At 37.0% G+C, this 25,160-nt stretch overlaps 2 protein-coding genes across 2 annotated transcripts; both read right to left on the bottom strand.

Annotated features, from left to right (window-relative positions):
* Positions 1–4,087: 4,087 nt before the first annotated feature.
* Positions 4,088–9,697, bottom strand: LOC140135539 (ganglioside-induced differentiation-associated protein 1-like). The gene is made up of 5 exons (XM_072157077.1): positions 9,436–9,697; positions 8,324–8,516; positions 7,282–7,452; positions 5,976–6,179; positions 4,088–5,460 (listed from the first exon to the last, which is right to left on the bottom strand). The coding sequence occupies exons 1-5, from the start codon at positions 9,481–9,483 to the stop codon at positions 5,105–5,107; spliced, it is 972 nt and encodes a 323-aa protein (XP_072013178.1). The 5' UTR covers positions 9,484–9,697; the 3' UTR covers positions 4,088–5,104.
* Positions 9,698–12,464: 2,767 nt separating this feature from the next.
* LOC140135538 (ganglioside-induced differentiation-associated protein 1-like) lies at positions 12,465–24,733 on the bottom strand. Its single transcript, XM_072157076.1, has 5 exons — positions 24,545–24,733; positions 19,639–19,831; positions 18,854–19,024; positions 15,614–15,817; positions 12,465–15,140 (listed from the first exon to the last, which is right to left on the bottom strand). Exons 1-5 carry the CDS (start codon positions 24,590–24,592, stop codon positions 14,773–14,775), a joined length of 984 nt encoding a protein of 327 aa, XP_072013177.1. The 5' UTR covers positions 24,593–24,733; the 3' UTR covers positions 12,465–14,772.
* Positions 24,734–25,160: the final 427 nt, after the last annotated feature.

Raw genomic sequence — 25,160 nt, 5'->3', positions numbered from 1 at the left:
TGAACTTATTGTGATGTCAAAATAAAGCCCTGTTCACCGTCCGAAAACTAATATTAAGTCGTGTTCACACGGTCGGGCATAAGTGCGTGAATACCGGTAATAAGCGTCTTAAGTCCGACCGTGTAAAGTAATATAACATCAACACTGATGGCTATATTTTAACCCGGGGGGGGGGGCACTCCAACTTTGGAGGTGACGATTTTCGAGGTTCCTGTTGCGCTGTTTTGGCTCTCACCCAAAGATCCCATTTAAAAAATAAGGTCATGTTCTCACCCAATGACCCCATATTTTTTACATTTTGCTCTCACCGAATGCCAAAAATCATGCTCTCACCCAATGACCCCATAGTTTTACATTTTGCTCTCACCGAATGCCCCTTGGTGCGAAAGTGCCAGCCCTACACCTATATCCATTTCAAATTGAAATGCCCCCCGGTATTTTAATAACGAATAGTTTTATAAATATGGGAATGTATATACATGTAGGCCTACATGATGATGTATTAAAAAAAAATCCCAGACCGACTCAACTTCAAGAGTCCCTCCGTCCTAACGGAGTGTTCATAAATACTTGGTGGGGGGGGAGGGGGGCTAGGTATTATGGAGGGGGTCAAAGAGTTTCAGGTCTTCAAAGGGGGGGGAAAATTGTTGACTCCTTACAGAAGGGGGATCAAAAACGTTTTAACCAATATTAATAACAAGAATTACGAAAGTCCCGCGTTATAATATCAAAATTAACCTTTGATTGACCAAATTGGTATCGTTCATGCAAAACTTTTCGCGCTCCGCGCACATAAATTATTAGAGCAGCATTCAAAAAGGGTTTTGCATGTCTATGAAGGGAGGGGTCAAAAGTTTCAGGTTTTCTCGAGCGGGCGGGTGGGGGGGGTCAAAAAGTCCAGTGCCCAGTCCCCCACCAAAGTATTAAAGAACACTCCCTTAGAATATTTCTCCCAGGGTATTTCTGTGTCATTTTTAGTATGTTTTCTTTTCTGTGATGACTCATTATTACCCCGGCGTGTGACTGTTTTTTTCTGGTACGTGAAATAGTAAACGTGAAATCTTGAAGTTTTATAAATGTTAATTTCAATAGGCATGAAAATATGCAGTCAATGCCTACAGATTTTCTAAAGGAAAATGAACAAATATAGAATTGTAAAAAAAATAAACGAATGCTTCTTTAAAAACAGATTAGATCAAATTAAGGCCCAACAAGAATTCCCTTTAAGAAAAAAACTAATCCCCTTTAAGAACAAATGTATGAATGTCTGTTAATTAAGACCAAAAATACTAATGTCACTTTATGATTCAGAACAACACCATGGAAAACAAGGATAAGGTTTTTAAAAAAAAGGCATATGGAGTACAATCATACAGAGAAGGTAGCCAGACGGAGCTATATACATAACAACAAGTTGAGGAAAGAACTCTCAGATGGCACCCTCAGCAGCAAGGAATAAACAATGTTAACACCCTATATGGCAAGTCCACAAGAGTTGTTATACCACTGCTGAAGGATGGGCGTCTACACTGACATCAAAAGACAAAGCTGAAAATGTCAGCTTGCCAGCGCCCGGGGTCAGCGCAGAAGAATCTGCTCCTGATGTTCGGCATTCAACAACATGCTTAATGGAAAAGATAGCCTCCAAGGTCAAAGATGTTAGATATAAAGCTACTGGTCCTGATGAAATCCATGCAAGAGTCCCGAAGGAGTGCAGAGCAGAACTTGCAAGACCATTAAGCCTTGAGGTTTGCTTCGGGAAAGTTTCTCTAAGCCAATGGACGAATGCATCTGTCATGTTCACAAGAGAGATTCGAAGTCTAATCCATCTATATGTGCCGCCTCATCTTTCTGCTCTGCATCATGCAGTAAGGTCATGGAGGCTGTTGTACAGAACCAACTTCGGAAGTACCTCCATGGAAACAAACTGATATCAGATAGACAGTTTGGATTTAGGCCACACAACAGAACAGCTGACATCCTCACCATTCTGACCCAAGAGTGATCCAACTCCTTGGACAGAGGCAACGAAGTGCGTCAGATTGCCCTGGACATTAAAGGGGTATTTAACAAGGTCTGGCATAATGGCCGTTGCTCAAAAGGAGTATTCGGCAAGCTGCTCACCTGGATTAAGATTGTTCCATCAAAGTTGTCTTACTGGCCAGTCATCAAGTACTTTCTCCATCAATGCATCAGTTCCCCAGTGGTCAATGTCTGGCACGTTTGTTCTATGTCTCCATTAATGACCTGTTTCTGTGAGATTATATCTAGAGATAACCCTAAAGCCGCGCCGTTACTACTAGCCTGAGCAGACACCTGGAGAAAATGAGAATCTGGGCAGACAGATGAAAGGTGACCTTCGAGCCATCGAAATGTAAGGCAATGACAACATCAAGAAAGAGGAAGCCAACCAAGCTAGATCTTCTGTTTGATACCACCAAACTGGCTGAGAAGGGGATCCTGGGAGTCACAGTCAACAGCAAGCTGACCTGGACAAAGCACCTTTCTAACGTCTCATCTGGAGCAGGACATAAGCTGGGTGCTCTGAGGAGAGTTGTAAATAAACTTGATGACAGAGGCAGATCAACCGTTTAAAAGGTTCAAGTTCGTAGTATGATGGAATACGCCTTACTCTCTTGGATGAGTGCCAACGCCACTACTCTAGGATTACTAGACTCTATCCAGAGGAAGGCCCTTCGAATCATAGGTGTGAACGAAGAGGGAGCAAGTACAGAACTGAACATCACATCTACCCATCAAAGACGTCAACAAGTAGCTGCAATAACAGTCTTCTACAAAAGGGGCATCAGTTTGCACCCCCAGATCTGAAGGCACTGCTACTAAAACTATTTGTAGTCACAAGAGCTACCCGTTCCAGCTTGTCCATGCCATTCCATACTCTCACAGTACCAATATTTAGAATCATATCTACTGGCATTCTCTACACTGAATGGTGGACTGCAATTATGCCCAAATATGGCACTTGCCAATCAACAATCACCCTCTTGAAATCCCCTGACTCGCTCCACTGACCATGGACAGTTATGGAGAATTATGGGAGTTGTTTTTGCTGTTATCTGTCATTTACATATCAGGGAGGTACGAACATTTGCAGAGGCCCCACCCACTCAGTTTTTAGTCTACATGTAATGTATACATTATTCTTGATTGACAACAAGTACAAAATATATCCGTCAAGTGGTTTAGCTTTAATGCCCTTCGGAAGAGAGCGGTCCATGCACAAGTGAGTGATAGTCACTAAAAGTTGCATTCAATTTACACAGGGAATTTTGCAGGCTATGCCGTACCCTTCCTTACTAAAACACCAAAGTGCGAATATTTCCAAACATCTAAATTAGCTAAAAATTTAGGACATGTTACAAAACTATATTTTCTATATATGATTGTGTATTGTGTATAGGAAAATGATTTAAAAAGTCATAATAAAAGTAAAACATAACGGATAGGCCTATACCGATACGGACATCAAGATGCATCTTTTTGTAATGGAGGTCTTCCATAACTATTCAAGAAAAACTAAGAAATCCACAGCATCGTCACAATATTCATGATATTATTACCACTCCATCATGTCCATGACGATTATTGATAACACATTAATACAACACACAACTGATAACTACAATCATCACCAATCGTATCTTTATTTCAGTATGCCGATATGGTTACAATGATTATGGTTATCATGGTATAAATTGGTTCGCATCGCTCTTTTTTTTATTTTTATACAAGACAGTGCTGCACTCATAGAAATTGTTCGTTGGCATTACTCTGTAAGTTGATGCAAGTCGTTGCGTCAACTTTCCGAGTAATGCCAACGCGTACAATTTTGAGTAACGCTGACTCGATATCATTATGTTGGTCGCACTCATTTGCACTTACTTTATTGAGTTGTTACAAAAATGAAACTAGCCTAGGTTAGCATATTATTTTCTAGAGGTGTGCTATAGTATACAAAATTTTGCACTGATTACAAAAATAAATATTTGAATACTGCTAATTGTGCAGAAAATGATCCAATTACGTGAATTAAGTAACAAAGTACCAAATTGGAATAACTCAATAACTTAATATGAACGAGTTACATCAACTTACATGTTGAGTTACAATAACCAATAACTCAACTTATTGGTTCTTTGAACCTTGTTTATTTTTCTAAGTTCCCTGAACTTGAATTCAGAAGTTGGCATTACTTAAAAAGTTGACGCAACGACTTACATCAACTTTTTAAGTAATGCCAACAAAGTTGATTAGTTGACGGAACTTTTGTTCGGATAACTAAAATGAATTTTGTTTTGGCAACTTTTACACTATTTTTGAGTTGTCCAAACTTACTCCTTTTGAATTGCGTCAACAAGGCGAACAAGTCATTTCTATGAGTGTGGTGCAAATAACTCTGAAAAGTAATGAACTATCCTGACAAGAAAACATACACTATGCTTTTTGAACGACCCTCATATTCCTACGGTTCCCAGCTGTATGTAAAAAGAGACACAGGTAGCAGCCGACAAGTGCATAATTTTGATAAGTGCACACACCCCTACATGATGTAAATGCGTAAGTAAAAATAGACAATAATATTAAAAATCTGATTTTGTTTTCGTAACGTTGAAGTATATTCTATTAAAATGTTTTAGTTGAGGATGTAAGAGGGTCTAATTTGCACCCCTCTCTCTGTGATTTAACGACACCTACTTTTTAGCGTCTATTACCAAATTTGAAAGGTTCACAAAATTCGAAGCAGAGTAAAGGTAACATAGGGGTACAATTTCAAACTTACTCAAATTTGGTTCGACAAGTCTCAAGGATTCAGGAAAAATGTAGTTCTCAAAATAGGTCTCATCCAGTGGCGTAGCGTGGGTCATCACATTAGGGGGGAGCACCGACCATGATTGGGAGGGGGGGTCACCGGATCTTATTGGGGGAACAAGCCGTTTTTCGGCAATTTTCCTATGGGATTTTTCAAATTTCAGATCGATTGATCCTATGACTGGTCTCATTAAATTCCAAACTCATTGAAACTGAGAGGCAAACTGGGCCCTCTTACCTCCCTAACTATTTAGTCAGGTTTTCATTTTACACTTTAATTTTTATTAGGCCACCAGGAAGGAAACCCACTATACTGTACGTAAACAGCAAATCCAATGGCCACTGCAACCACAGAATATCCCAACAAACGCGGGAAGGCCCTTCTCATTTGATGCACATATCTAGGTAGCAGTGCGTTCCTTAATGTGGTAGCTTTTGCACATGCTGTTTGAAAACTTTTCCGCTGCTGTACACGAGCATAGTAGGCCGCAAGATAAGGTCGCTTACCGTCGCCCCAAAAACGTTTCACTTGTCCTGCGAAATATAAACGGTGTAACAGTGTAGCCAGGTAGATGTCAGCGATGGTGAAATGATTGCAACAAAGCCAAGGATCAGAATCGGTGAAGTTGTCTGTTGAAAACAAATGTTATAAATCAAGGTGCTGACCGAATTGACCATGATGACACACGGATAATTCTATGGCCTACTTTCAATTATACTTTGATCAGCTCGTAATTGGCGGGAATTACTAGGCTTTTATCACTACGCCGAAATGTATAGACCCACGTTAAGAAAAATATAACTGAGCTGCTGTTATCAAGTAGACAAAGTTTATGACTTCAAATATTAATTTGTAATACTTCTCGCGAGATTTGACGAGACAATTCTCCAAATAAAATATATGGATATTAATCCGCGATGTTATAAGGCCCGCCCAATTACGAGCTGATCAAACTATAACGGTTATTACGCGACAAAACTAAGATCGCTCTTTTCTGGCCGTAGTTGAATTGACCAATGACACCGACTTATCGATATCCAATCACACATGTACCTTATCTGTACAATGAATTATAAAAGTGAAAATAAATCGTTCAGCATGTTCATTGTTTTCAAACAAATGATAAACATGATTATAAGCTTACCGAGCTTTCCGTTCCATTTCTGTTCAAGTTCTTTTTCGATTTCACCCATGATCGGATCACACGCTTTCAACGAATCAATCAAGCCTTGTTCACTTGTTAACTCTCTGTCCTTATGTGTTTTGAGTTTGGCCATGTAGTGTTCTCGTAAATCGGGATATTTTGCAGCCAATGTGCGAATATCGTTATCTATCCTGTCCCACATACCTGAAAAACAATGTAGCATTTTATTCACAAACAATTCGTCGGCTGTATTCCATAGTGGCGTATAGTGATTTTTGGTCATTTTTTTGAAAATTGGCACATATGTCTTTAATGATGTTCTCTTTCATTTTTCTAAGTCTCATCAGTCATAATTAGCTAATTAATTAGTAATTGATTAATTAAATGTGGCGTATAGTTACAAAGTGACATTTTTCGTATTCCATAGTGGCGTATCGACCATACGCCACTTTTTATACACATTTTATAATTATGAAATATCGGCAAAAATGAAAAACATCGTATGTCATAGTGGCGTACGCGTATCGGACCTATACGCCACTATGGAATACGATGTTTTTCATTTTGCTGATATTTCATAATTATAAAATGTGTATAAAAAGTGGCGTATGGTCGATACGCCACTATGGAATACGAAAAAAGGTTAGGTATTGCGTTTTGTTCGTTTTCCATAGTGACGTATAGTTTTATTGTCAGTTTGCCAGCAAAAGTATGTATTTATTTCTTTTGAAAAATATATAACAATAAAATCTATTTAGTTTACTACAGAAATTTCACATCATTTACAAAATATAATGAATGTCTGATTTACACAACTCGATTTTAAATTGGCATTTCTTCAAACCCGATTTTCTCGAAAAGTTGTTTATTCGCGGCGCCCCACTATACGCCACTATGGAATACGGACGACGAATTGTATGCTTTTCAAATTCAATCAAACTTTCGGGTTACAAATTACCGTTTTTCATTGGGATGTTCATTATAATCTTGATAATTATCCTGATAAAAGGCCATGAATAGAGAGGAAGGCACTTATATGACCCACCTTTGAAGACTGGAAAAGAGACTACACACAACTGGACATCAGATTCCCTGGAAAGTGGATCAGATTGCTCAGATCTGATGAAGTCCTCCGATGAGATGGCCGAAATATTAGTAAGTAAAAACTTAAAAGCAAAAATTACCATTTGATTTTAAATTCTATACGTTTTTCTTTCATCTTTTATCGGAAACCATCGTCATTATTAATCTGTTTCCTTTTCGGGAGAAGAAACCATGAATTTTGTATTTGCTCAACTATTCTTACTTGTTGACTCTTTCAAGTTCATCATTTTCGGCATCTTGCAGTCATGTGTATGGTGACGGTGGCATGCTGATCCGTAAGTAATTTGTTCAATTACTATTTTTTGCATCAATTCCGAAAGGTAGACTACTCGGTCACCTCCAGGAGTGCTTGGATCTGGGCAGAGTTTAGGTGCTGGTATAATAAAATATTGTAACAAGGTTACGTATGAATTGATATAACCACTGCACAGTGTTTCTCAATATTTCTACACGAAATTAAAAAATATACAAAGGTAAGGTGTCTCCAACAGACGAGGTACCAAAAACACACCAAGGATTAATGATGATATAAGAGGATACCTAGAATATAAACTGCCAAAAATATTTTACTCAACATTGAGTAAAAAGGTCACAACTCAACAGTTGAGTAAATAATTACTCAACATTGTGCTCATATAGGTCACAACTCAATACATGAGTAAAAAATTACTCAACATGAGCTCAATGTTGAGTAATTCTTTACTCATTTGTTGAGTTGTGACCTATATGAGCTCAATGTTGAGTAATTATTTACTCAACTGTTGAGTTGTGACCTTTTTACTCAATGTTGAGTAAAATATTTTTTGCTCTGTAGAAAAGACTTGAGCCAGCTATAACAACGTAAACCGTGAAAGTGTATACTGACACTGTATAGTTAAACTACAAAACCATAGAGATAAGAACACGAAAGTTAACCAAACTGCAACCGACATTTCGAGCAAATAAACTGCCCTTCCCCAGCTGATGGATACTGATGTTCCCCACGTCAAGGTACATCTGGCTCAAATCTTTCTGAATAAATATACACTTACTATTTTGTGGCATATGACAAAAATGGAACTTATATACCATAATATAAGGTACTGCAAATATTTATTGTTTTGCCATAATAGCATAATACAAATATGACCTGGGCACGGGAGGTGTTCCGGCCCTCCGACCCACCCGCTCCCCTGCCTTATTGTCGGCGGGCCTGAGTTTAGCGAGGGCATCGGGAACATTCCTTGTGAAATACAGATTCTTACCGTCTGGGGTAATTTCGTCTAAATATTTGATGATAAATTTTGAGTCTGTTTTTATTATTTTGCCGTGTTTAAGTGTAGGTACAGTTCCATTGGGTTGAATACGCATGTACCATGGCTCAATCGATTCACCGGAGTGGATACTGATGATCTGTCTCTGGTAAGGCACGCCTTTTTCTTCAAGGGCCAGAAAAGCCTGAAATACAGAAGGAAAGGATATCATTTAACATAATGCGCCACACATACAACGTAACTCAGCCGAAGAGACCAGGTGAGTCTTCAATCAAGTTCTTATCCTAAAAACCAAATGTTATAACCATGACCTCTCAGAGATATGCCAGTTATCTCCATTTTCTGTGAATTTTAAAGACGCCTTTTAGATACCTTGACCTTGAAATGTTAAAATGGTCGCCAAAGATAAATAAAATCAGGCAATGTGGTTTGAGGTCAATTTAGGATGCATCCTTCATGTGCCCTCATTTTGTACGCATGTCTTTAACAACATGTTCCACTAGTCCAAATATTAATATTTGTCAAATTTTACTTGATTTTAAATTTGTTTAATGGGTCAATCGCAAGCTAAGGGGTGGTGCAATAATTCTCAAAGTGGTCTGCCAAAATTCCCCCCCCCTTTGGCCGTGCCAAAAATCTTTTCCCCTTTTGACGCGCCAAAAAACCTTTGCACCCCTTCTAATGTGCCAAAAATCCCCCCTTACACATATCATATAATGCGAGCAGGATATTTTGCATATTTGAACGTGTTCCTAACGTTTTCCTACACCTTTTTAGGCGTAATATAGAAACGGTGCCCAAAATATGTGCCACAAATCGCTTCCCCCCCACCTTTCGCCCCCCCCCTCACCTTTTGGCCTGCCAAAAATATTTGCCCCCCCCCCCCTATAATTCACAACCCCGGGGTACACATACTTATAATATGCCACCCCTAAAAGTTATGAGGAGGCGGTTGTAAGATTTTGCATTAAAAATGTTTTTACGTTTCTTACGGCTCCAATAGATCTGAGCTGTATTCCCGTACCGGGCCTGGTACTTGTTGGATCAGATCACGTATATTTCTTGTTTTATGCTAAATGTAAATAGCTGTAAATCGAACTTACCCTTTGCGAAAAAAACGAAGCAGGGAAGTAATACAAAGTAAGAGCCATAGTTGTTTAGTCACTAGTACAGTATTAGATATCCATGTATGTGTTCTCATGAACGTGTCCTATCGTATATAATTGAATAAATAGTGCACAATCATAGCTAATCATTCAGCGTATTTAAACAGTCATTGTTTACAGGCGCTATTTGACGGTCCCTGATTTGACCTTGATTCAGACAGGTAACTAGCACTTGAGATCGTTTCAACTGCGTGGGCGCTAAAAATCAATGGAGCTGTTCACCGTACCTGGATGAAAACAATTACCTAGCTGGGGGGTTTACACCCCCCAGCTAGGTACTGTAATGCTATCCGATTCTTCTTTCTTCTTCTGTCAACAAATTTCAAAATGCTTCTCCTCCTACATGTTACACCCTACAATTACGTAACTTGCACATATGTACCGGCTATATCCAGTGCCCATAGGGTGCAAACAGAATTGGGGTCAAAAGTCATTAAGGGGTCATTTCCGGTATTTAACCAAATACTTCCAAAATGCTTCTTCTGCCACATATTACATAGCACAATGACGTCACTTACACATGTGCATCGGCTTTACCCAGTGCCCATACCTTGCACACAGAATTGGGGTCAAAGGTCATTAAGGGGTAAAATCTTACAATTGCATTATCTGGACATCTGTAAGGAGTATGGAGCTCAAACTCGATACAATAAATCTCATGACCAGGGGAACATTTTGCGGGTGTCAGGTCAAAGGTCATGCAGAGGTCAAATTTTAGAAACGCATTTCCTGGACATCTGTAAGGGGTACGGGGCTCAAACTTGGTGACAACAAACTTAATGATCAGGGGAACATGTTGGAACACTTTGCAGGGGTCAGGTCAAAGGTTATCTGGGGTCAAATCTTTATAACTTCATTTTCTGGATATCTGCAAGGGGTATGGGGCTCAAACTCAGTGACAACAAATCTCATGACCAGGGGAACATTTTGCTGGTGCCTTTTGTTTGTGTTTGTTTGAAACTGCTTTTGGAAACCCACCGAAAGTCATAGGCCCTAATGAAGCAGCCAAAACAATACCAGGTTAAACATGGAAGTTTATAAAAACCTATAAATAACCTTAAGGAAAAAAAAAACATTTGTGGCAACAATAAGCCTTGCATTGGAAGTCATGGTTAAAGTGTGTTGAGTACCACCCCAAAGTTTCCCTACATACACCCCCACTACCCACCTCACACACCTCTGCACCCACCCCACCCCATAGGCCTACATGCACATGATATTACATAATAATATATAGCATAGCTATACATTTAGGTATACGCCTACATGTCAAATTAAAAACAAACCCGAACACAAGTCTGAAGGGTGTCATGAAAATGGCAACCCGCGATGGGGGGGGGGTAGGTCATACAAAATTCACCTGGAGATAGGAGGGACAGAAGAATATAATAGACCCACACGATGTGCGTTACAGAGGTGGGAAATATCTTTCTTTAGCAAACTATATTAGTTTGAGACGCTAATAAACCAATTCCGTATAATAACACGCTAATTTTTCTAGGTTTGGACCGTGGATTTTCCCGTGGACCTCAAGCGTGCGTCTCTTTTAAGAGAAAATACGGACTAACCTAGGTAAACAAACAAACAGACAGACAAAATGGTTTTCATAATCATGGAATCCATATAAATTGAAATTGCAGGCTATCACGGGAGCAAATTTTTAAAATTCACCTCATTTACAAGAAAACCCAATTGGGGATTTGGGCTACTAAATCGCTGGTCGGGCAATATGCTTTTCAATGGAAAATTGCCCTGGATGACAACAATGAAAATATCGACTATTTCTGCTGGTTGCTCACGAGATAAAAGTACTAAGTTTGACATTTTCGGAGCATGAAGGGAAAAAGGGTAAAATAAAAACGCAAATTCTGACAAAACTATAATATATAGACCCACACGATGTGCGTTACAGAGGTGGGAAATATCTTTCTTTAGCAAACTATATTAGTTTGAGACGCTAAAAACAATTCCGTAAAAAGCTCGCAGGCGAACTCAAGGCCTATAAAAATCAAAAATATCACACTAAAAGACACAATTTGATGCTTAATTTTAACACCAGGATTTAAAAAATATATATATCCAAGCACCAAGTTTTTAACTGACATTACTGAAGAAAAAAAATATTGCTTTATATTAGACCGAGAAAATTAATTTCATAGCAAAAAGGTGTATCTCTGAATTGTGCTGATTTTAACATGTATCGATCGACTTTTAGCGCGACTAAGCATTTCTAAAGAATCGGTTGTCCAGGCTGCTAACTGTACCTATTATGGTTTTTATTTTATAAGCCAAAATATGAATTTAGACGCATATTTTGGGACGAAGTATCGTAGCTTTAAACTCGGCAATCATATATAATTCTTTTGACTTATCCCTTATTTCACAATATATTTTATTCATATGGATTTCATACATTGATGTGAATGTGAGGAATATTCCCTGAAAATTTGGTGGCCATACCGTTTATGGTTTTTATTTTATAAGCCAAAATATTAAATTTGATAGATATTTTTGGAATTGATTCAGACAATCCAGGAAAAAAATAGTTGGTACACTTGCACAAAACAATGGAAATGCGTGCCCTATCAAAATTGGAGAGGCGAGTGAAACATGCATGCAATATCTCATAATGTGAAGTACAGACTCCCCCTCTATATCTCACACTTTCCCACTCCCCATCTTTCAATGTTGGAGGGTCTCACGGACCTGTTGACAACATGGCTTGGTCCAACATTGAATTGGGGAAGCGGGGGAAGAGATATACCAGAAGACAGCCAAAGTGTGCCAACCTTTTTTTCCTGGATTGTATATTGTTCGATGAGTAAGGTTTGATCTTTCTCTAGAAAAGTCCTTTTCAGAAAAGGACTTCTCAAGGGAAAGACTTCTCTAGGGAAAGATCAAACCTTACTCATGTTTACCGACATAGAGTACCAAGTAATTTGTAACACTAATTTGACACAAATATGTAACAGCACTGTTTTATTTTTCTAGGTTTTGTTGTTGTTTTTTTGCTGCGATTCGATTTTTGTCCACGAGGAAATTGTGTTTTGAATGAGAACACACAATGGGCAATAAAGGCTACATATCTGAAACTGATTTTAATTTATTTGTTATATGTTCAATCAATGTTTTTCTCATTTCTTAAGTACAATTACTACCTCACACAACTCGACTCCATTTTTATATGCCCTAACCAACTTGTTGGATATTTCGTAATGAACTACATTTGAATCAGCACGCATTTTGATTCGATATTTAAAAAGCCCGCCCACCGATCCGTACGTTTGACCGGGACGTTTCTGTATTATTAAACTTACTAAAACTTTATGTACAATAAACTTCTTTAAGTATGACATAACAATAAATAATGTTTCTTCTACTTAAACCGGAGGATACAAAATCCGTACTACTCAGCGCCAATCAGGTTAGCATAAATGGGAGTTCTTTCAACTACAATTAGGGAGTGTTCAGAAATACTTTGGTGGGGCTGGTAAAAGGGAGGGGGGGGGCCAAAAAGTTTTGGACCTTAAAAGAGGGGGGACCAAAAGTTTCAGGTGGTAGGAAAGGGGGGGCCAAAAAAGTTTTCCGCTTTAAACCCAAAATTTTCGCGCATTGAGACCCTCTATATCACTTTTAACATTGGCTAGTTGGCTTTTCAGTGCTTTTGTTTGAAAATAATTATAGCACTTAGTGTAAACATGATATACAATTTATCTATTAATTTTAAAATTAATATAACATTAAAGATTATCAGCAACATGCAACATCTGGGTTGGTCTAAGAAATACTGGCACTTTTTATCATAGAATTTTATATCTGTTCAAAGTAGTCTACAAACATGATTATGTACCAATCTGATCAAAATACAACTAGGCCTAAATAAAGAAAATATTGCAAATAAATTGGATTTCTTTGCACGTAAACTACATACTTCAGTTTACTATTTCTCATTGCAAAATTATTTTGTACACATAGGCCCATGGGTAGATTTACCACAGGGCAGAGTGGGCACAGCCCCAGGTGCCACGGTCTTTGGGGACAAAACTGATACCTGTGTACATTTGCGTGACCAAATTAATCTCATATTTGACCATTTTAGCTGTTTGCATAAATTAGTTCCAATTTTAACAATATTCGACCATTCAAGCTTCAATATGGCCATATATGGCCATTTGCGCGGTTCGCGCGCATTTGTACTATCATAATAGCCACAGATCCAAGTTATGCTGATGTGCCTATGAACCTAAAAAAAACCACCTCTATTTCATTTATCCCTGTAAAATCAGATAAACACCCTGATTTGGGACAAATCTAAATTAAGTATAAAATGAAAATTTCCTTGTCCTTGTATTTCATGCGCAATTGTCCCACCGGGAATGTTTCAAACATTTGCCTCCCTCAATGGCATGTGACCCAGATACCACACCACTGGAAACAACACTATTAAGTATAATGTTTGTTATACGATAATGGGGGGGGTCAAAAAGTTTTGTCTGTCAAAAGAGGGGGGTCAAAAAAAGTTTAGCAGTCCATCGAGGGGGGGTCAAAAAAGTTTTCGAGCAAAAAATTGGAGGAAGACCAGCCCCCCCTACCAAAGTATTAATGAACACTCCCTTACGTAGCAGTGTGCTCTCATTCAAAATGCAGATGTCTTATGGGTAAACATTGACCTTAGGCATCGCTGAAAAATGGTTTAAAAAGAGACGAAATTAATACTAAAAACTTAATTTTTTCACACAAGGTTACATTACCCTGTATAATTTATAGCATTTAAAAACTGAAATTCTGAAGTTCTAATATAAAGAGAACTTCTTTATGCACATTTTTTGACTCGTCATACTCACCCTGTACTGACAGACACATATACATACAATCGGGTTGTGAAAAAATACCATCACAACATTACAATACTTGTATTTACAATAATTACATTTCCAGCTGAAAGTAGAATACTTTAGTATTAAAAATGTCTATTAGCTTCGTAATGATGAAGTAGTAGACCCCATGAGGTAGATTATAGAACATGCACTGCTTACACATTTACACCTATTAGCAAAATCCTTTCGCACCGGCCGATTTGGCGCGGTTTATGGTTGTCTAATTGCATCACGCCATCATAGCATCAGTACCTCATTCGCCGATCAATCTCCATAGCTTATCGCGTGACGCAAGCATGACGCAAGCGTGACCTAACTTATTTTTACGCGATCGGTCGGCCAGTGCAAAAGGTCTCTGCAAAATAGTGTGGTAATAAGTCAGATTTTGATTTCATATCTAAAACTTAATTTTCAAATTATTTGGCCACCAGGAAGGAAAGTCATTATACTGTACGTACACAGCAAATGAAATGGCCAATGCCAGCGCAGAATATCCCAACAAACGCGGGAAGGCCTTCCTAAATTTATGTCTAACTCTGGGCATCAGTGCAGCCCTCATTGTGTTAGCGGGTCCACATGCTGTTTGGAAACTTTTCCGCTGCTGTACACGGGCATAGTAGGCCGCAAGATATGGTCGCTTACCGTCGCCCCAAAAACGTTTCACTTGTCCTGCGAAATATAAACGGTGCAACAGCGTAGCCAGGTAGATGTCAGCAATGGTGAAATGATCACAACAAAGCCAAGGATCAGAATCGGTGAAGTTATCTGTTGGTCGAAACAAAAATCAAAGATAACAACGAGACACCAGACTAATTTTTAATAGATGCAATTACGATATAACACTTCAAATTAACCGTAGAAAGTACTTCTTAAGATTGCTCTGAAACAATACACGTACAATGCAGATTTGACAATGAATGCAGTTTCACCATCTGAGAGGGCACTGGGTAAAATGCGATAACGTTGCCCTCATTGCTTGGCACAAGGCAAAGGGGTCAGTTTATGATAGTCTCGGATTAGTCCCTATGACAATATACTGCTAGTATTTGCATGTTTATTCAGTCCAGGGATGCAAGCAGGACATTGTACTTCGACGCCCGGGTTCGGCGCACTGAATTGGTCAATTACATTATCGAATAAATGTTTATTTAGTAACCCATAATGCCAGGTGCATCAAACTCAAATTACAGAAATTTGCTATTCTTTTCAAACAAATAATAATAATTTAATGATCTTACCGAGCTTTCCCTTCCATTTCTGTTCAAGTTCTTTTTCGATTTCACCCATGATTGGATCACACGCTTTCAACGAATCAATCAAGCCTTGCTCACTGGTTAACTCTCTGTCCTTATGTGTTTTGAGTTTGGCCATGTAGTGTTCTTGTAAATCGGGATTTTCAGCAGCCAATTTGTGTATTTCGTCATCTACCGTGTTCCAGATTTCTGAAAAACAATTTATTCACAAACAGCTCGTGTACATATTTTGGGACTCATTCAATGAAATATTTGCGTTAGTTTCTTGTCTCCTGCTCTGGTTCTGGTAATCTGGTTACATAAAGTCAACGGTGTGCTGCTCACACAGCCATAAATAGAAATGACTAAGTTTAATGAAACTTTTAATAATTTTCTGTTGGAATGTTTTATATGTAATATAACACGGGTTCGTGGGATCATGGGAATACATGTGTTAGTCTTTTACCCACAAGTTACTCCCTTTCCATACACTTGTTGTGTAATAGTAACGTCATAAAAAAAATGGACCTTAGAGTTGTGTGGCTTCCCATAATTGTGCATTGATATTGGCTGGTACCGAAAAAATGAGTTGATGTTTTTCATGGAACCATCGTGACATTAATGGGTCATTTTAAGTTTTGTTCATCCTCATTTTAATCTATTGTCCTGGTTTATCCACAATAACAGAAACATACCTCATTGTCCAGTTGTTATGCAAACGTATGCAAACAAAAACTACCAATGTTGTGTAAAAATTATCTACGGTTTTCTTTTTCTTATCGGAAATCATCTTCAACCAAACTGATGATTCATTCATGATCAAAGTGAGAAAGCATGCATACCTCACATTTGCTATAACGTCGTTGTAATGATAAAACCTCGTATCTAGCTTTTCGGTGAAATTGAGATTTTGTAGTGATTTTGTAGCTAGCAAGCGCAAAAACCAGGTTTTATACTGGTAAAACATTCTATGTCATATCTATCTGCAACAATAAACCCACAGTCACCTCATTTTCAAAATTGAAATAACAAAATGACAAAAATCCCCGGGGGGGCCACTGGTCATTGACAAGGGGGTATCATGCGTGGCCAAAAAATCACGTAAAAAGGGTCTTTTTTCACGATCAGGCACTGTACGTACGTATCGTGAATAGGGTGTCAAAAACATGGAAATTAGAGAAAAAGGGTATCTTTTTCACAACAGATTTACGTATTTAGGGTCCGTCCAGACTCCAGTCCTTCATAAGTTTCATGTCCTTCATGTTTATCCCTAGACTTGACTGTGTACAGTCTCTTCTTAAAGTCCATAAAGATTGCCGACTTCGCCCAGCTGGCCCTGTTAATATTTTTCCATTAACCCATTCAATGCTACAAAACCCTACAACATTCAATGGTGATGTACACATGCAGTACTACATATGTACAATGTACATGCACAGCACGTGTATACTCTGATTTTAAGAGTTTCAATTCTCCTTTATAAAGTCCAAAGTTTCTCATTTCATTTAAAAATATTTTTACTATTATTTGAATTTTCTATCTTGTATTATGGATAAAGATAAAGATTTTCAAGCTAATTTTCATGTTGTATACAATTATTTAACCACAAATATCTACGGAAGAGGATTGATTGACTTGACCTGTGACCTATTATCCACAAAATAAATAAATAAAAACATGCATGTTATTATCGTCAAAAGCATCAGATTTTTGTCAGAATTTTGTCACAATAAGTGATCTTGATTTTATTTAAAAAACAAATTTTAAACTTTTGAATAAATTGTGAAAACATCAAATGAATATTAAAAGGTAAGATGGGTATGGTGCAGAATTAAAATACGTTTTTGGATTGGTATCAAATTCTGCAGTCATACACGAATCCTGCAAGTCTTGGCTGAACTGCAGAGCTGGCTGAACTGATTGAGCACCATGCATCTCAGTCGCTATTTACCGACTTATTTTCATCCTAATACTTTATTCAACTTATGAAATAATACCACTCTTATTCACCCGATTCCTTCCAGAAGTACATTGTAGGCCTTAATTGCTGTCATTTTAAGCTTTTAAAATAAATTATTAATATGCACTTTTCATCTTTTCGCAATAAGGCCTAGGTCATAAAAAAATCTGACCACTATTTTATGATTTTTGTCTCACTTTGAAACATGATTTGTAGGTCTATAATAATATTTGGAGGATGGAGAATAAATTGTCGAAACTTTAATAGGGCCTACAAAAATGATATAAAAACATTTCTTGACTTCTTTTTCTCAATTTTCTTTTCTTCATTGTTGTTTTTTCTTAGAGTTTTGTAAATTTTATTTTCATTAAATTCCCTCTTAGGCTCTCTGAAACTATATAAATCAGCTTATTTTGTAATTTTAAAATAGCCATATTCTGCCCTGGTAGCAGAGCCATTCTGAGTTACTATTAAAGAAATCAATGAAAATGGAGCTTCAAGTAGTATTACTTGCTTGGGTGTCGAAAATATATGTTTTACTTGCTAAGGGGTAAAAAAAGCCAATACTTGTTTAGGGTAGGATATTACACTTGTTATACTTATTTAGGGGTGTATTTTCAGTCGTTGCACATACTTGTTTAGGGTGCTTTTTGAAACTCCATGGCCACGCATGATACCCCCTTGTCAATGACCAGTGGCCCCCCCGGGCAAAAATCTAATATAAAGGATATGATAAGATATAATACGTAGTTACGAAGCTTTGTCATTACACATTTCAACCAATTGCGAAAGGAATGTTCAAAATGTGCAAAAACGTTGAATTTCCATTTTGTGTCTTTGCTTGTGTTTGGGCGTTATTATACTCATGCCTGTGGCAAAGCGCATACGAAACATCGTTTCTTGACAAAGGAAGACAGTCATTGGTCAGGAGCTAAAATTTCAAGACATCAATGTCTTTTTGCCCTCCTGAACTGAACATTTTACTTCGTCATTGTAACTTCCGGTTATTTTGGGACACTTTGACCTCTGACATATCGGGGAAATTGCTGTAATTCTTATTAATTAATTTATTTTTGTCATAATGATATCATTAAATATATTTAAATAATTAATTTATTCAGTGTTTTCATTCTTGTAAAACATTTTAGATTATATTTTGTAAGCACAAAATCCATTGTTTCTGAATTTTCCCAATAGGTCAGATGGCAAAGTGTCACATAACTGCAAAAATGTCCCACAATGCATTGCAAACTTCCAATGCCGATTGGGTTTTAGCGACTACTTACTTGTTGCTTCCTCCATGTTGAACATTTTCGGCATCTTGCAGTCATGGGTATGATGACGGTGGCATCCTGAACCGTAAGTAATTTGTTCAATTACTATTTTTTGCATCAGTTCCGTAAGGTAGACTACTCGGTCACCTCCAGGAGTGCTTGGATCTGGGCAGAATTTTGGTGCTGGTGTAAAATACAATAATGATAATATAATTAAAAATGAACACTTATGAAGCAACAGTATCCACATTAAAAATATGCTCATGGCATTATGACATAGAAAATACAGTGATTATGAACACATGGTGCATTGAACATGCTAAACAGCTCTAAACATCGATTAAAACATAATTTAACAGATTTGTCAGGATCGGTATAGTAAGCTCATAAACAAAAGTTCTTGGCATCTGATCCAGAATGTTCACTTAATTATGTAGGTTTGGAAACCGACAATCAGGAGGCTATAGAAATAAGAAAGAAGAGGGGCACCATGCACCATAAATAGAGATGGAGGGCAGTTCCAATAGTAGTCGGTTGTCAATAGCAGTCACTACCCATCAAGTAGCCTATTGATAAAGACAACAGTTGTTGTTGAAACGTACACAAGTATTAGATTCCAAGAACCTTTTTTATGGGATCAATCAAAACAAAACAGAACATTAGATAAACATAGTAATAGCCTGAAAAGCGTTCACTTGAAAACTGTCACTGTCATGTCAGGTAATCGGGCAAGAATATGATACGAATATGTCAGTCTCGAAGTTTCCTTTGCATTTACGTGAAAAACAGGTTCTTACCGTCTGGTGCAATCTCGTCTAAATATTGGATGATATCTTTGGAGTCTGTTTTCATTATTTCGCCGTGTTTAAGTGCAGGTACAGTTCCATTGGGTTGTATGCGCATGTACCATGGCTCGATCGCTTCACCGGTGTGGATGCTGATCACATGCCTTTTGTACGACACGCCTTTTTCTTCAATGGCCAGAAAAGCCTGAAATAATAATAACTAGACTTAGCTGTGGTCTAAGACCACGAACACAGCCGTGTGGTGACCCTTACAGTCCTATGTTTTTCTTAGCAAATAAATTTTTTTAAGGTTTTTCGTTTTATACCGGAAGGGCCCCCTTAAGGACCTTTGACCCCAATCTGTGTACACCACATAGACACTGGGTAATAACAATGCATGTGTGCAAGTGGCGTCTCTGTCCTACAGAATCTGTGGAAGAAGATGCATTTTAAAGGTATTTCGTTTTATACCGGAAGTGACCCCTTAATGAGATTTGACCCCAAATAAAAAATACCACATATACATTGGGTGACTGCAGATCATGTGTGAACATACCGTTACTGTCCCATGTTTTACTTAGCTAATAAAAATGTTTGAAGGTATTTCGTTTTATACCGGAAGTGACCCCTTAATGACCTTTGACCCCAAATCTGTGTACACCCCATAGACACTGGGTAATAACAATGCATGTGTGCAAGTGGCGTCTCTGTCCCACATAATTTGTGGAAGAAGATGCATTTTAAAGGTATTTCTTTTTATACCGGAAGTGACCCCTTAATGAGCTTTGACCCCAAATAAAAAAATACCACATATACATTGGGTGACTGCAGATCATATGTGAACATACCGTTACTGTGCTATGTTTTATTTAGCTAATAAAAATTTTGAAGGTTTTTCGTTTTATACCGGAAGTGACCCCTTAATGATCTTTGACACCAAATCTGTGTACACCACATAGACACTGGGTAATAACAATGCATGTGTGCAAGTGGGGTCGCTGTCCTACGTAAGTTGTAGGAGAAGATGCATTTTAGTTGAAATCACGTTTGTGACCCCTGCGTGACCTTTGACCCCGCGAGTTTCATATGACATGTAGGGGCATGGTCAATGATCATTGTGACCAAGTTAGGTCAAAATCGATGTAAGCATGTGAGTGCTAGAGCAAATGTAATGGTTGACAGAAGAAGAAAGAACCTGTAAGAAAAAAGACACAGCCGTGACTAACGTCACGGCTGTGTAAAAAACGATATTAATATGGTCAAGGTGCATTCATTCGCATTTAATCACATTGGCTAAAAGATACAAATTAGGTAACACCGCTAGTAACAAAGTGGTTGGATGCCCTCGACCGCCCGCATCTTATTTTCAGCCTACTAAAAATATCTGCCCCCCGATCTATTCACAATTCAAACCTCCAACCACACCAAAGTATCGTAAAGTATTGATCGTGGTGCCTAAATATCTGCGGAAAAAAATCTTTTTCCTTGCATTATGGAGTAGATAACATTCTGTACCTCTCATAATCATGATTTTTAACCTTAATATAATGATAAAATAAACGTGTAAGGTTTATTGAATAGACAATGTTTTAAGTAGCGAAGTATGAATATGGTAAGAGAGCTTGGTGTTCTTCTGCTTTTTACACTATTTTTGCGTAGATTAACTTTGCGTCCTGTTAAAGGAAGATGACCTGATATATTTGGAAAATCAAATTCTTTAAAACTTACGTATAACATGAAATGTCATCCCTTTCAAGCACTCATGCAAAAAGAACATTGAATGTTTATTTGTCGGGTTATATAAAGGGTATAAAAACGTTTTAATAACATTCCAAAAACATTCTTGAAAACTTGATACAAAACATTCTAAACAGAATGTCATTTTGGGGTTGAAAATATATTTTGCGAAAAATGTTTGCCCAAAATATTTTCAATAACGTTTTAAAAACGTTTACATGACCTTTATATAATCCGACATTTAAATGTTATTAAAAGGTTTTGAAAAAAAAAAAAACATTCTAAAAACATTTCTGTGTTTGCTGGGTTCAAAAATTTTAACATGTTATTTAAGTATCGACACAATATTTGGCAAAAATGTTTGCCAAAATAGTTTACAATAACATTTTTTGAAAACATTTAAAGATATTATTGTAGTGTGTTTTCATACAAAACGTTTCAAAACGTTATCATGACCTTTATATAACCCGACATTTTAATGTTATTAAAACGTTTTTACCTAAACCAAAAGCCAAAATATAACTTATTTAAAACGTTTTTGTGTTTGCTGGGTAATTTTATACAGCGTGACATTGGTAGTCTACAGTGTTTTTATTAATGCTAATCTTCATGATCATGTAATATATTGATTTCAAGTGAAAGACCCTAGTTTTCTCAGTACCATATTGAAATTAGAAGTTCCAACTCGATGTATTTCGAAAATATCATCAAAAAACTGTCTAATTAGTCTAAAATGTGGTATACCACATTTGAGACTAATTCGACAGTTTTTTGATGATATTTTCGGAAATATACCGATTTGGAACGCCTAATTTCAATATGTTAATGAGAAAAATATGAGCTTTCACCTGATACCAAAATCTGCATTTTGATGGGGTAAAGTGGGGGATGAGGTTGTCAATCAGGTTACCCACCTTAAATTGATATTAAATTAAATAGAACTGACACTGAAAGCAGAACTAAATATGAGTCAAATAGTGCTTAATTTGTTATGTTTGACTTTCTTTTATTAGGGTTTGAAAATCTATATTTGTTGTATTTCTTTGTACTATAAGGAAAATTATGAGAATTGAAAATAAACATCTAAAAAAGTTATTTCTAATGTTTGGCTTTGTTTACATTTGAAAATCTATTTCTTTAGTATTTCATTGTATTTTGAAGAAAATTTTTAGGGTATTAGGGTTTGAAATTCTATTTGATTTGTGTTACATTGTATAATAAGAGAAATTATGTTATGTTTGACTTTGTTTTATGAGGGTTAAAAAATCTTTTTCTTTTGTTTTACCTTGTACATGTTGTATTATCAGAAAGATTATGATAATTGAAAATAGGCTTCTAAAAAAGTAATTCTTATGTTTGACTTTGTTTTATTAGGGGTTGAAATTCTATTTCATTTGTTTTACATTGTATTTTCGGTAAATTATGAGAATTGAAAATAAGTGTCTAAAAAGTTTTGACTTTGTGTTATGTTTTTAGAATTTATGAGAATTAAAAATAAGGATCTAGAAATAAATTAATTCTTATGTTCGACTTTTTTTATGAGGGGTTTAAAATATATTTCTTTTGTTTTACATTCTATGAAGAAAATGATAAGAATTCAAAATAAGCATCTGGAAAAAAAGTATTCTTATGTTTGACTGAATGTTTATTATGGTTTAAAAATTTATTTCTTTTGTTTTACATGCTATTATGAGGGAAATTATGATAACTGAAAATAAGGATGAAGAAAATGGGCTATTCTTATGTTTTACATTATTTTATAAGGGTTTAAGAAACTATTTCTTTTGTTTTACCCGGCCCTGTACTATGAGGAAAATTATGACAATTGAAAATAAGCTTCTAAAACTTGAAGTAATTCTTATGTCTTTCTTTTGTTTTCCATTGTATTATGAGGAAAATTATGAGAATTGAAAAGAGGCGTCTAAAAGTTATTCTTATGTTTGACTTTGTTTTATTAGAGTTTGAAATTATATTTCTTTTGTTTTACATTGTATAATGACAGAAATTATGAGAATTGAAAATATTAGGATCTAGAAAAAAATTCCTATGGTGACTTTGTTTTATGAGGGTTTTAAAATTTTTTCACATTATATTATGAGGAAAATGATAACTGAAAATAAGCATTTAAAATAATTAATCTAAAACCATTATTCTTATGTTTGACTTTGTTTTATTAGGGTTTGAATATCTATTTCTTTTGTTTTTTATTGTATTATGAGGGAAAATGTCCAAAGAAAACTAAATATGTTTGACTTTGTTTTATGAGCTGGTTTAAAGATTATATTCCTTTTGTTTTGCATTGCATGTGAGGGGATATAAGAGTACCCAAAATAATTACAGAATAATTATTACATAAGCCTATCGGTTGTAATTGAAAGAGTTTTAGCATTACAAAACAGTTAGGGGTGAAATCAAAACTCGACCAGCGGTCAACCACCGCGGCGGTTGGAGCCGCTGTCTATTGTTCTAAACAATGAAACGCGGTTTAACCGCCGGTTTTGATTTCATCCCTAATATAAGGGGTGGTGCAATAATTATGTGTACCCCCGGTCTGGTGAATTATAGGGGGGCTAAAGATTTTTGGCAGGCTATTAAAGGTGGGGGTCAAGCATTTTTTGGCAGATCGAAGGGGGGGGTCAAGCGATTTTTGTTTTGGCAGGTCGAAAGAGGGGGGTGGGGTGGCAAGCGATTTTTGGCACAGATATTATGGGCACCATTTCTATATTACACCCTAAAAAGGTGTAGGAAAACGTTAGGAACACATTCAAATATGCAACATTTCCTGCTCGCATTATATATGATAAGACAATAATTGTTTAAGGTTTTAAATTCGGGTTCCCCAAAATTGTGCATGTGTAGGTGGGGCAACGAATTTTTGGCACGTCAAAGGGGGGAGGGGGCAAAGGTTTTTGGCACGTCAAAAAGGGAGGGCAAAGATTTTTGGCACTGCCAAAGGGGGGGGGGGAAGCGATTTTTGGCAGACCATTTTGAAAATTCACCACCCCGGCGGTACACATAAATTATTGCACAGCCCCTAATATATGTACAAATACAGCACTGCATGTTCTTAGTGTTTCTTACAACACTAAATCTAAGCCTATTAAAGTACATGTAATATCTCAATTTTACAGATATTGGCCGCCTGGATTTAGAATATCAGATAGTGTACATAGCGACTTACCCTTTGCGAAAAAAACGAAGCAGGGAAGTAATATAATGTAAGCGCCATACTTGCACACTGTTGTTAAACTAGGACGTATAACTACTAGCTGTCCCAGTAGATTTAGTTTCGTAGTACACAATCATTCAGCGTACATAATTTTTCCCAGGCACCATTTGACCCTGATCTTGACCCAAATTTTATTAATTTTGCTAGTGTACCCCGCGGGCGCGGCGTTGCCATGTTTCAAAATATACCATCTACAATACTGGAGCTGGAGGGATCATGCATTTGTGACCCCAGCTTTTATTTGAACTTGAATAAAGATTCTGATCCTATTCCCTCGTGACCTACATCACAATGCAGCATCACAGCAGCATGTTGCTTGGAACTTGTAATATGAGCTCGTGACTGTATGCATGCAACTCGTTCAAAGTTACGTTGAGGACGCTATGCAATTGTGTGCGCAAAACCAGGTGGTGGCCGCATTGCATTCTCTAAATTCAGTAAATTTTCATCGTCAACCGTGTAATTGAATGGGATTATTTTGAAATTTTAAAACGCTTGAAATATCACAAACAAATAGGCCTATGTTGATAAATTATATAAATACAAGCTAAAACCGTTGGGGTTCGAT

This window comes from Amphiura filiformis, chromosome 16 (assembly GCF_039555335.1).
Source record: "Amphiura filiformis chromosome 16, Afil_fr2py, whole genome shotgun sequence".
In the NCBI taxonomy this organism is placed as follows: domain Eukaryota; kingdom Metazoa; phylum Echinodermata; class Ophiuroidea; order Amphilepidida; family Amphiuridae; genus Amphiura; species Amphiura filiformis.
The sequence above is the reverse complement of the archived record's forward strand: the minus strand, read 5'-3'. Positions and strand labels throughout refer to the sequence as shown.